Raw genomic sequence first — 13307 nt, 5'->3', positions numbered from 1 at the left:
GTGGCAGATAGAGGTTTTGATATTTATACAAGTGTGTAGCCTGCTTACTAACTCTATCAATTCCTACTCTAATTAACTCCTTTCTAACAGAATTCTAACTTGCCTAAACTACCTTCTATCATTAACTTTCACGTGAATGACTCATAACAGAATGGCTTTCAGCTTATGTAAAATCTAAGAGTAGCTTGTGAGGGTAATTCAGGAAATATACTTGGAAGTTAGTTATAGGTCTGTCTGTGTCTGTGTCATAGCTTGCAGAGGCAGTTACATTAAGCCTAGATCTACTCTTGTAACTTAGATCTACTGAGCTGTTCTTAACTTGCTCTATTAGCCATGCTTCTGTAGTAATTTTGAATGTGGTCACTCCACCTTGCATTCGATAACTATGTTGATTTTGTCAAATATAAGGTTATCATATAACTAAATTCACTTGTTTTAAAGAATAAATAGGAGATTATCCGTACCACATAGTCTCCGCTTGCAAGTGTAAGATCTAAATTTGTTGAATAGGTACTACAATGATCACCATCAGAAACTTCAGAGGGACAATTATCTTGTCTTACAAAACGATAAACAAAGCGATTATCTTTGACAGATTTCTGATGAGGAATTCCATATGAAGCATCGAGAACAATAGAAGAAAGGCTACCACAGTTTGGAGCTTTTAAACTATGTGATCGCCACATCTCTTTCCTTAAAAGCTGAAGCAATGAATGAAGAGAGAAATAGAGGAATTCAATGAGATAAGACACTTTAAACCATGTCAAATTTGATCAAGACTAAATCTCAGATTGTAAAAGCCTATAAAACAGATTTAGATTGTACCTCAGTCTCCTTGGCTTCCAAGTCAATCAGCCGATCCCAATGGCAGAGGAACTTGGAATGGGAAGATGTAAGGTGGTCAGTAAGAGAATCAAATACATCTTCCAATCCACTGCTTTTTGTGCTTCCACCATGTAACTAAAGCAGTAAAGTACCACAAATAAAACAATTAAAAAAATGAATAAACATATTACCAATAAATTCTTACACATTGTGCAATAACTGTGACATGTTCCATTTGTAGTTCTCTTACAATGCATGTCTGTGCTAAATGATATTTACTAGATTAGACAAGGGTATTAAGTTTGGTAATCATGATTTGGAATTGAGGAGCTATAGACATTACCTAATGGATAAAATGCCACTATCTTTAGAATTACAAATGCAATTCCCAAATGAACATTTTATATATATAATTTAAGAATGAATCTTTTTTTAGTCGTCTATGTTCTGAACATGTTAAGTCGATCATAAAATTTAAAAAGAATCAGGAGATACAGCCGTAATAGGATTGGCTTCAAAAGTACTTATTATTAACCAAATTGCTATTCTCCATGGGTAAAAAGAAGTACCTTGTGATAAATGCTACAAACATTAAGATGGCGACAACCTTTGCAAATGCCAGGACTCTACAATTCAAGCATAAAGTGTGAAATCAGAATCCTGAGTTGTTTAGCATGTTATGACATATATAAACAAAATGGAAAGCCCATACCTTTAACATTGCTGGAAGTTGTTGCGAGGTTAATGCCTTAAGAATATCACTTGCTAGCTCGTTCCGTCGCATTATTAGGCCAACTAAGTCAGATCTTTGAGCCACAATACCCTTTGTACATAACAGTTAAAACAATGTTAGCTTTCTTAACAGACGCAGATAATGTAGTATGTAAAATCCAATATAATATAGTCTTACCTGTGTCTGATCTGATTGGAGATAATATAGAAGACCAGAATCAATGGTGTTTTGATACCTAATAACATGATCAGAACGACATAAATAAAACAAAAAGTAAAACGTCTTCGCGAAAACTTCTTCATCATATATGCTGTTAGTGATGAATCATTTGCACCTTTCAGACATCAGAAGAGTATATAAGATTACTTGAGCATTGTGTTCTGCTGATGACTGCAGGTACAATATGCAAGAGTTGTAAGTAAAAAATATCATAAATCTACTGTAATGTTACTAGTGTCTTAAGCATGTCTATTGATGTTTTTTGTTTGTGGTTGATTATAAATTAATAACAGTCGCGCCTGGCCAGCTGGTGATTTCCCGGTTTTGAACTCTACTGGCATAATCTTCTCCTCCAGTTCATCTTTTACTGATTGTACTGTCACTCTGACTGAAGCATCAATCATCCCTTTCAAACCATATTTAGGAGCCCATGCCATCTCTTCAATATCAATTACCTACAATATAATTATATGTTACAAATAATATTCAGAATCCAGAAATCAGCAATATCAATTAATAGGCAGATATGAGCATATCATGGATATGCAATACATTACATTGTTGATATTCATGCTTAGATTAAGAGAATGCTCAGTCAAATAACATCTTTCACACATTTTATTTGAACAAGATAAAATTGTATCAAATAGACAAGATAAAATAGTACAATAAGGCAATCTCCAAAATAAACAAACTGAACAAGCAGATGCATATTTATGGTAAAATAAAAACTTCAAGAGACTTAGCAAGGTCCTTCCACTACAATATGCATATCTATGCCCGTATAATAATACACAATAAACGAATCGGTTTGATTAGAGCTTGCCTCAGATATGGCAACTTTGTTAGGCCTATTGTGAAATCCAAAACAAACATTAGGATCTTCATTTTCCTGCCAAAACTCCATGTCATCAGTCACAACATTAACCAAGAAACAAAAAGAGTAAAAGAAATTAAACACTTTACTAAGAAAATAAATAAATAGATAAATTAATATATAAAAAGAATTATCGCAGAAAAAGAAGAGTTACACATGGTTAGAACTTTGAAATTTTGTATGTAAAGCTGTGTTCTCCTGCTGGAGAATTCTAATATATATATACATATGGAGAGTAAATACACACTAATTTCAGATGCTAACCTACAGCCGGGCTAAGCTAATGTAGGATATAATTACATAATTACATCTGCACAATCACACAGAATTTGATTATATAATGAAATATGCACAACCCCTTAGAATTTGCAGATTTGAATGAGCAAATATTCTGCTAATATACTTGCAGATATTCTTTCAATACTCTGCCATAATATCCAACCAATTACATTCACAGCTACACATTTTACGACAAGTAATTAATTGTTATCCATCCAATAATAAAAAATGAAATGGGATCTTCAATATGAACTTTACTTCCAAATACATCTTCGGGAATCCAGTTTCAAAATATCTTAAAACTTCTTTTCTAGCTTCTACCTCCTTTGACCACCATAGCATAACCACTCTCTTACATTGAACATAGGCATACCAAGTCAGAAACATTTGGCAGCAGAAAGTTTCAAAAGAAAGCACTCACTCTTTTGACATACCTCCTTATTTGTGAACCGTAAAATCCAACTCAATATTCTCGGGACAGCATCAATCAAAGTTTTCCGAACATCACTTTCATTTACTGCAATGTTCACATGCAGAGGAATTAATACTCCCCATGAAGTATTCGAGTGGAAAATCTCAATAACTAAATCAAATAAAATTTCCTCCTGATAAATTCCACACTTGAGGTGCATAAGTAATACATGATACATATATAGACACTATACTACAAATTCACACCTCCACAAGCATACAGACTCTCAATGTTCCTAAGTAATACCACTTCTGTGTAACCTTCCAAGAAGTCAATAGATGGATTGTCTTCTGTGAGCCCAGCCTACACCAATGAACCAAAAAGCATCACCCAAAGAAGAAATATAAATGTGAAGAAGAAAAAAAAAAAAAGAACCAGAATCTTTATAACTTAATCATTAGGATGAGAAAACAGATGGATAAAAATGATACAATATGAATTTTAGAGACCTGAAAAATTTGGTGAAGCAAGGTTCCAGTCAATGCTGCAGTAGAGTACTCATTGCATTTTAGCCTCTCATCTAAGACAGTTCTCCTAAGGCAACCAAAACTGCCAGCAACCTGGAAGTTAGCAATAAACACAAATATGAGCAAGCACACAAATATTTCTCTGAATATAGGGGCATTCACCTCAGATAAATAAAACTGAAAGGGCTTTAAATACGCCATAGGATAAAATAAATAAATAAATACACCAAAAAAATTGAACATGAAAATAAATTGATAGAATTTTGTAAGATTAAATGAAGTGCAATGGAGATATCTGCTTCAACAAACAACTTCAAAGAATTTGTATAGAAAAATTATTATTATTATTATTATTAGATTAGGAAAGAGAGACTATAACTTGAACAACGAGTCAACCGGACATCCTTTACTCTCTTTAAAATTGGAGATGAACCCAGAATCACCAGGTTCAGTTAACAATAAACCCTGCTCCTAAGTTTGAAAAAGTATAAACAAATGAACCTTGTAGACTATTACATTTCTTACTAATAACTAAACTAACCAATGACTAGCAAACTAAACAAAGTCATGAAGTTTACGATAACCACATCACTGACTAGTGATTATCAATTTATCATATAAATCCACCATAATTCACTGTAGACCCAGAATATAAGGATCAATAATTTCTTATATGAAGGAAAATCTTGTAACATGAGAGCTGCTTAATTGGAGATTGTAAGACACCAAATAAATTTTGACTAAATAATAATATGAGATAGTAAATTTAGGAGAAAATCAAAAGATAACTACCCTTGTTCCAGACAGCAGAATGTCTGGGTGCACAATCAAGAAATTATTTTCATGGCCTATATCACAACTTCCTCCTTCATCAAATTGACCGATTATGTTTACAGTATCTCCAGGTGCAATTACACTGAAAAACCTGAGATCATGGAGAAAGAAAATTAGAAATATAATAACTTGATGAAGAATAACTGGCAGGAAGAACAAATGTAAAACTAAGAACTAAAACTTGTGACTATTCTCATCGAAGAACTCAGCTACGTGTTTAACTATAACCGGAGTAAATAACTGAAAAAATAGATAAACAAAAGATATATAGAGAAAACCTAGTTATTGAGGAATGGAGTTCCATAGTGCCTAGCAGCAATTTAACTTAATGGCACTGTAAATTGCACGAATATGAGCATGAGTTGTATGGTACAGGTGCAGGTAGGGAGTATAGTTTAACAATAGTTCCAAAAAATAGGGTAGGGATTGCGGAGGATACATTATATAGGAATAACACCATAAATAATGAAATAAAACCATGAGATAAATACAATTTTCAGTGAGACAATGCTCAATTTGGTCTCTGAGATTTTGCCTGTAATCAATTTAGTCCCTGAGTTTTATAACAGTGAATCAAGTTGATCCTTCTATAGTTCTATCACCAATCTAGTCACCAGAAGGCTTATGTGTGCAATTGTTGCCACAGTGGCAGTTTAACAGCTAAATCACATGACAATGAAAGTGTTGAACTGAATTTAGTTTCTTAAGGGACTTAACTTGGCCATTCAATGAGCTAACTTTATAGAGGTGGATGACTCAATTTAGTCCATTGAAAGACCAAATTGAGTCTCACTCCTTTGGTGCTAAATACCCTGTTAATTAGATTGGCGATGAACCGACGAAATAGCTAACTTGATTCATAGTTATGAAACTGGGACCAAACTAAGCACATCTAAATTTAAAACACAAGTACCAAATTGATTATCAGGTTAAAAAACAAGGACCAAATAGATACTTATTCAATTTTCGATATATACTAACTCCGTAATTTTTCAACAGAACTCCATCAAGTATATCAAGTAAAATAACTAAAAAGGCATAAGATTTGACAAGGTGAAGTAGTAATTTATTTTCTTTTAGTAGTAAATCAAACAACTGGAGTCACATAAATTTCTACAGATCACTGCAAGGAAGGGAATAAGGATGGCATCGAATAGACTCTGGGACTTGAAAGAGAGTTCTTTTTCCGCCTTAAAGAATGAATAACAAGATCACGGCCACTTATAGATAAGAGCAAGAGTTTTGGCTTTATCCTTTCCATCGAGCTGTTTGGTCTAGTTCATCTGCTCTTCACTACCATCTATCTAAGCGCTAAGAAAGGTTCCCGTCTGGCTATCTCCTTCTCAGATGAGAGTAGGCATGAGAACTCAATCACGAAATGCCACAGTAGGCTTGTTTTCAAGAAAAAACGGGTTTCAATAAAGGTCTCAATGACAACCTAACCATGCATGAGTTAAGCCTCTATATGTATAACACTTGTACTCAATAACTCAAACAAATAACTAGACTATAATTACTTGACAGCTTCTCTTTCAACAGTACAATAATATTCCAAATACAAAAAGGTTGAAATGCCAAAAATATGAGACATAGTCAATGATATAAGTTCAAGTACACTAAAGCACATTAGCTTACCACTCATCCCTCAAGTTTACAACCCGCTCCTCTCCAGTTTGCTCATTTAGTAAGCGAAGCACCTGGAAAGCAGTGGATCAACTAAAACATTAGTCTGATGCTTAGAATCCATAAGTAGTTGCCAAATAAGCCTTACTACACCTTGTATGGGGATCGAGCATCAGCAGCAGATGAATCAGCAGACCTAGAATTTTCAGACACCTAAAATAGAAAGCAAATACAAGGATGCCCATGATAATTCATGATGTTTCAACCAGAAAATTAGTTAAAAAACAGAATACAATAACATGAGCATACCTGCAAAACCAGATAACTAGAGTCAGCAACCATATCCTCTTTAGATCTATGTGATCTTGTTCTTTCATCAGCATGGTTGGCTCTAACAGGGAGCTCATCAGCAATGCCGTCACAACATTTTAAAGAATCAGTTCCCTTGTTACAAACAGTAGCGTCATCAACAGCAATGGCATCTTCAACTTGATCTAACAGTTCAAGCAAAGTCTAGAGAAAAAAATTTCATATCAATATACATGTCTTCTTTGATAATCCTCTTATCATGGTAACTCACAAGCAACTTTATCAAATAAGAAAAATGGTTTCGCTATGGTTATGAGTTAAACTTCCTTTTATTCATTGATTATATACATAGTAATTTTTCTGTGAAACTGGAGAGTAGAGACACAGAAAAATTGATTAACATATGACAAGTTAAAACCTACGCACATAAACACAAAGAAAACAAAGTAATTGATTCCAGATGTTTATGACAGTCATGCTGTCCATTGTTTCAGATTCAAATTTTTACCCTCCAGATATGGTTTGGATGTGTCACATTTGAGATGGCATCCTTTAACTTAAGTTTCACTTATGTTAAATAATTTATAATTCAAAGTTTATTCAGTTTCTGGTCCTTCCCCATCCAACTGTTTCTATTATCTATTTTATACGCATATACACACACAATTTTCATAATTCGCAAAGGTCCTTGTTCTTTAAAGGTGTAGTAAATTGCAAGTTAGTTATGGAACAATCAATAGTTAAGCTAGATCTGAAAGAATTTCTATCACAAAGATCAAACAGAGGACCATACCTTTTTGTGCTGTCTGAGATAAAGTTGATCAGATGGTCCAGTGCATTGAATGTCATTAATAGGATGCACCTACAGAAGCAATATGAAAGAAAGGTATTCAAACTTATCATTTAGATATGAGTAAAAATCAACTCAACCAATAAAAGTAAACATTGAAGAGGACCTTTTTTTTTTTCTACAAGACAAATAGTGGAAACCTCATGGAAGATTTATCAGGTCCTAAGAACCAATAGACAAAGAAAGTAAATCACCTTATCGGGACAATGAGACAAAGAGGGTGGAGTCCTGAAGGGACTCTGTCTGCTAGATACTCCAGAGTAGCTCAGAGTAATTGGATTGGTGTCAAAATCCACACTTTGTTCTGGATTTATCCTTTTCAAGCCTAATTTACTCATTGAAGGCAGAGCTTTTGCAGAAGCCTTGGGAGTTGGTGAAGTAAGCAATTCGTCAACCTTGTCATCTTTATCCCGAAAAGTCTGCAAACTTCATTGTTATGACACAACCTCACTTAGTATTTAATTAAAAGAAAATGCTTCTCATAAACATGCCTTATCTTCTGAGCAGCTACGAAATGGCAATAAGTTGAGTCTTGAAGAGTCGGCCAACGCTTTAATGACATTTGGCACATGTTTAGAAACAGCTTGGAGTCTTTCGTTCACTGGAGATATCTTCCATGTGACCTCATCAACCCCATAATCTTGAGTCTGCTTTATAAACTATCCTCACAACATATTGCGGAAATTTCAACGTTAAGGAACGAAGAACAAACATAACATGATGCATAAAGAACCATACTCAACTACTGTACTTGAACACAACAGCCAGTTGCAAAATACAAAGATACTAATATTGGGAATTGCCCGCAACCAAAACACACACTAAACTTGGTCAAGAGAACACACTTAATGATTTTACGAAAGCACAGGCCGGGGAAAAATAGACCAATGTAACTTGTGCTAGAAAACTCCTAAAAGGCTCAAGTTTGAGCATCGAGTAGGGAATACTCGTCCGAATTGATAGTGATATACAGCTCATGACTTTTGATCTTTAAATTGAACCAATTTAAACATTGAAAGAGTAATTTAATGAAACCAAAGAGTAAATGCAATTACCATTCCAGGTGAGAATTTGAAGCGCTTAAGCGGCATAGCTTTAGAAATATCTGGGGACACCTCAGACACAATATCTTCCATCACATTATCAACCGGCACCACCAACTTCTCAGTAGGAGTATTCTGGGACGGTCCATTGTTACTTCTATTATCATTATTACTAATATAATTTGTATTACCCTTGTCGTCGCTAGGTTTTTGCGGCGATGGTTGGGGAGTCACCTGCACAACGGTGCTGCAAATCGGGTCTCTGGTTCGGGCAGGGAGAGGGTCAGAAACTGGTTTAGCGGCGGAATCGGAAGCATTGTTAGTTTGGAGCTTTTGGGAGGCGAGGAGAGCGTTGTTCTGTGTGTGGCGATCAAAGAAGTGCTGGATGCCGAACTTGGAAGGTTGAGGGTTATGCTTCTTGGACGCAGAAGAAGAAGAAGAAGTGTTGTTCTTCTTCTTCTTTGGAGGCATTTTCCGAAATCCTTTTGTTAATAGCTTCTGGCTGCGTCGATATTAAGGGTACTTCCTTTGTTCAAGTTGCGGGTTTTGCAGAATTAAGCAACCGAAGACATTGCTCCCAAGAGAAGCAATTGGGTTCTGATATAAGGAGTATGTGGGTTGTGATTGAATGATACAAGGAAATGGAGGAGATTTTTCGGTTGGTAGGGTGTGGAAAAAAATCTGAGTCTTGAGTTAAGCGACTCGGCGGGAGTATACCATCTGGGTACCACAGGGCGGGAATGATTTTTGTGTTTTTTTTTATTTATTTAATTATTTATTGATTCTAAATTAATAGGCCTTTTTTAGGAGTTAAGTCCAGCTAAATTGATCCAATAATTTATTGGTCTAAAACCAAAATCAACAAAAATCGTCTATACTATTATTTGCAAAAAGTCATGCACTTCGATCTATCAGATTTTATCAAAATCGTTTTTAGATTCTTTGTTCTTCTTCGTCATCTCAATAATTTTTCAATTTTTTAAAAATTTCTTTCAAATAAGATGCAGAATCTCCAAATCTGGTTTTCATCTCTTTCAATCTTGTGTTGCTTCATTATTTTTTTCTCTAAGAGAGATATTTTATAGAGAGATATTTTATTGAATAAGATAATAGCCAATTAGACTCAATTAGTTGAAAAATATGGAATCTTTTATAAAAAAAAAAATAACTCTCCATTATCTTAATTTTTTAAATTTTAAAACTAAAAATATAAAAGATTGATTTAAATTGGCTTAGATTGTAGTTGGTTCCCTATACTTTTTCATAACAAAAAAGTTCTACCCACACAAAAAAAGGAAAGCTTGCCAACAATGACTAGCAGCAGAATAAAAAATAAAAAAAAAACTGAGCTAAACCATCTGCAGTAATAGAGCACGAAACTGTAATCATACACTCTTTGATCCAAGTCATTCACCTATTGCAAAATTCTATTTTTCTCATCATTGCTCAAACAAAAATCATTTAACTATGTCGTAAGCCTTACTAATCTATCTTCAGAGCTAAATCATAACTATCATAATTTTTGTTCTTTAAAGAATACATGAATTCATTAGCAATTAGTATATTATCTCTTTAGTGATTTTCTTCGTATGAAGATATCCGCCTGCATAATTATCCAAAGAAGTTATGGCAACCTGAGTAATCACATCATTAAAGATCTACAACTGTATCCAGTCCGAAAACATGTTAAAAAGACACTTTCTAAGCATAACCTTGTACATCTCCCAAACTTCATAGAGAGATTCATCTTCTTGTTGCCTAAAGGTCTGAACATCAGTTCTTAGCTTGCTCAGCCTACAAGGTGGAAAGAATTTGGTCAAGAACCTGCTGACCATATTATCCTATGTATCCAGTCTCTCTTTGGGTCGTTTATCAAGCCATTGCTTGGCTCGGTCCCGTACAGCAAACGAAAAGAGAAACAACCGATAAACATTAAGATGAGCTCTATTAACCGTTACTATATCACAAATCTGCAAAAAATTAGAGATGAACAAGTTTGCGTCTTCTTGCGAGAGTCCATGAAACTGACAGTTTTGTTGCACTAAAGTAATGAGTTGAGGCTTCAACTCAAAATTGTTGGCATTCACAGGGGCACAACAATGCTACTTCCATAGAAAGTGGGATTTGGAGCAGTATAAGAACTAAATCCTTCTAGGTTGCTCAGGAACATTAGGAGAATTAGGAATAACAATATTGTTGTTGTTATTTGCCTCCATAGTAATTTTTTCAACTTTCTCCTCAAAATTGTCCTTGGACTTTCAACTGCTCTATAAGCTCTAGCCTGCTATTGGCGTCTTCTAACGGTCCTTTCAATCTTAGGATCAAAATTAAGAAAAGATTCCTTGTCTCTGTTCCTACTTATAAACATATAGAAAATAGGAAAAAGTGAGAATCTCTACGTTAGAATGAAGAGAATTCCCAGTGAGACAAATTAAGTAAACAAAAATAAAATAAAATAAGTTAAATAAAAGAGGAAAAATTTTTGAAAATAAAAAAAAAAGAAAGAAAGCAAAGTTTTCAAAAATTTAAAGAATAAAAATAAGTAAATTAAAGCAATAAAACGTCTATTCTAGATAATTAAACAACGGGTAGTTGTCAATCACAGTTAATCTCAGGCAATGGCGCCAAAATTTGATGCGAAATTTTGAATACCACAAACTAATCGGCAAGTGCACCAGGTTATACCAAGTAATAACTCAGGTGAGTGAGTGTCGATCTCATGAGGATTATTGGACTAAGCAACAACAGTTGAGTGATTAGGCTAGTTAGACAAGCTAATTGAGTGGTTTCAAGTTCAAATAGTATAAAATAGTAAACTGGAGAATGCAAGAAAGCAAATAGTAAATGGTTGGTGAAAATAGTATGAGAAAACAGTTAAGGGTTAGAAGATATTTAAATTTTCGAATTAACAATTCTTATCAACTATTTTAATCAAGCAAAGATTCAATTCATGACAAACCTTAAGCGATTAAACCCTAATTCCTTAGTAATGTAATCTCCTCAAATCCAATCAACTACTAATTCCTTGGTCACTTAATTTAAATTAGAAGATTAAGTTCAATTCTAGTTTATGAGCCACACAAACCCTAAGTACCAAAAGATAAGATGATTATATAACACGTATCACGTTAAATCCAGATAATAAGAGAATTATCAAGAATTGATTTCAAGCTATTATTCAAGTGATTTAACTTTTTCAAGATTCAACAAGAATTCAATTAGAAAAGGAGTTATTTTTTAATATACTCTAATTCCTATGATGAAGAACGAAATCATTCCTTGAATTCAAATCAGTACAATGATTAAGAGTAGAATGACAACAGTATTAATCCATTAAATTAAACAGAGCTCCTAACCTTAACAGTGGAGATTTAGTGTCTCATGACTCAAAGAAAAACCTAGAATAAAAAGTGTAAAAGTGCAGAATGAGGAAAAAGAAGAGAAGAGAGCCCGCAAGGCTGAATCTTTTCTCCTTTTATATCTAATCCTAACTGATTTGAAATTAAAATTCTAAAAACCTAATAATATCTTTTTCCAATTCAAAAATTAATTAAAAACATAAGTGACCCTTCCATGGAGAGTAGCTGCGTGTGTGGTCCCCACCTAGAAACACGGACATGGCACTAAACGATGAGCAGTGGTGTTTAGTGCCACCAAAACAGAATGTTTCTCTTCTTTTATGGGCACCTGGTGCTAAATGCCAGGTAGTGACATTTAGCGGCACCTTCGCAAAATCTTAGCACGTTTTACAAGGCACCTGGCACTAAATGTCGAGTCGTGGCATTTAGCGCCAGATTCATAGAGAGCTTGCACGAAGTACAAGACATCTGGTGCTGAATGCCAAGTAGTGGCGTTTAGCGCCACATTGACAGCGTCAAAAAGCAACAAACACTAAAGTTGCTTACAATAATTCAAGCATAAATAAAATGCTACTAAGGGATGTTCCAGCCTAACTACAAAAGGACATTTAAAAAATTCTTTACAAAGTTATATTATGTCAACGATCTTTCCATCAGCCACTTTCTTAAAGACCCCGACATTGGAGACGTCCAGGTCAGGAGCTATAAGTTTGACTTGGTCCAGCATATTCTTCTCAATATCAAAAGCGCCATCCACAGCAGCTTGTGTAACACCCTTATAACCAGAATGTCACGCTTCCAGCTACACCACTCTGATAGCGAGGATATTACGACGACTTCCATATACTTAATAATAAAATATGAGCCTTTTTATAAAAATATAATATCAATGGCGAAGCGATACTATAACTAATATATACAAACAGAAACAGCACAGCTAAAGACTTAACGAAAACTTCATAAGCTTCCTCGTCCGTCCTGAAAAGAAAAGTCTATAGAGGGTGAGAATCTAACCACACCGTCTCAGTAGAGAAGTTCAGAATCGTTATAAGAGGATACATATAAAGAAGAGTATGGATTTCCAGAGCGATTATCGTTCGTCTTATGAATCTATTCAAAAATCAGCATATAAATAATCCAAAAATCTAACTTCATATATTTATTTACAAAATGTTCCAATCTCGATAAATCACATAACATTTCAATATATACCAAAGGATCAATCAATCCAAACTTACCAATAATGGCCTCTGGCCCAAGCATAACCAATCACGGCCTCCGACCCAACATATAATCAAACCTCGGCCTCCGGTCTAACATATAATCAAATCTTGACCTCCGGCCCAACATATAATCAAACACAATCAATTAACAATGAACCACCATAATCCAAATCAACCAGTCACAATCACAAATA

General features: G+C 34.4%; 1 protein-coding gene across 1 annotated transcript in view; it reads right to left on the bottom strand.

Annotated features, from left to right (window-relative positions):
* The window catches only part of LOC107494791 (DNA replication ATP-dependent helicase/nuclease JHS1), a 17688-nt gene extending 8481 nt beyond the window's left edge, over window positions 1-9207 (bottom strand). The window contains exons 1-19 of the mRNA XM_016115830.3: window positions 8544-9207; window positions 7980-8147; window positions 7683-7907; window positions 7432-7500; window positions 6639-6842; window positions 6483-6542; window positions 6342-6403; window positions 4665-4797; window positions 3855-3965; window positions 3612-3708; window positions 3368-3450; window positions 2604-2669; window positions 2077-2232; window positions 1893-1948; window positions 1736-1793; window positions 1538-1648; window positions 1395-1451; window positions 826-960; window positions 465-701 (exon numbers count right to left, since the gene is read on the bottom strand). Of these exons, the coding sequence (XP_015971316.1) occupies window positions 465-701; window positions 826-960; window positions 1395-1451; window positions 1538-1648; window positions 1736-1793; window positions 1893-1948; window positions 2077-2232; window positions 2604-2669; window positions 3368-3450; window positions 3612-3708; window positions 3855-3965; window positions 4665-4797; window positions 6342-6403; window positions 6483-6542; window positions 6639-6842; window positions 7432-7500; window positions 7683-7907; window positions 7980-8147; window positions 8544-9002 (2547 nt within the window). The 5' untranslated portion in view covers window positions 9003-9207. The remainder of the gene's footprint in view (window positions 1-464; window positions 702-825; window positions 961-1394; window positions 1452-1537; window positions 1649-1735; window positions 1794-1892; window positions 1949-2076; window positions 2233-2603; window positions 2670-3367; window positions 3451-3611; window positions 3709-3854; window positions 3966-4664; window positions 4798-6341; window positions 6404-6482; window positions 6543-6638; window positions 6843-7431; window positions 7501-7682; window positions 7908-7979; window positions 8148-8543) is intronic.
* Window positions 9208-13307: the final 4100 nt, after the last annotated feature.

The sequence above is a fragment of the Arachis duranensis genome, chromosome 6 (genome assembly GCF_000817695.3).
Source record: "Arachis duranensis cultivar V14167 chromosome 6, aradu.V14167.gnm2.J7QH, whole genome shotgun sequence".
Taxonomy (NCBI): domain Eukaryota; kingdom Viridiplantae; phylum Streptophyta; class Magnoliopsida; order Fabales; family Fabaceae; genus Arachis; species Arachis duranensis.
This window is presented reverse-complemented; position numbering and strand designations above follow the sequence as displayed.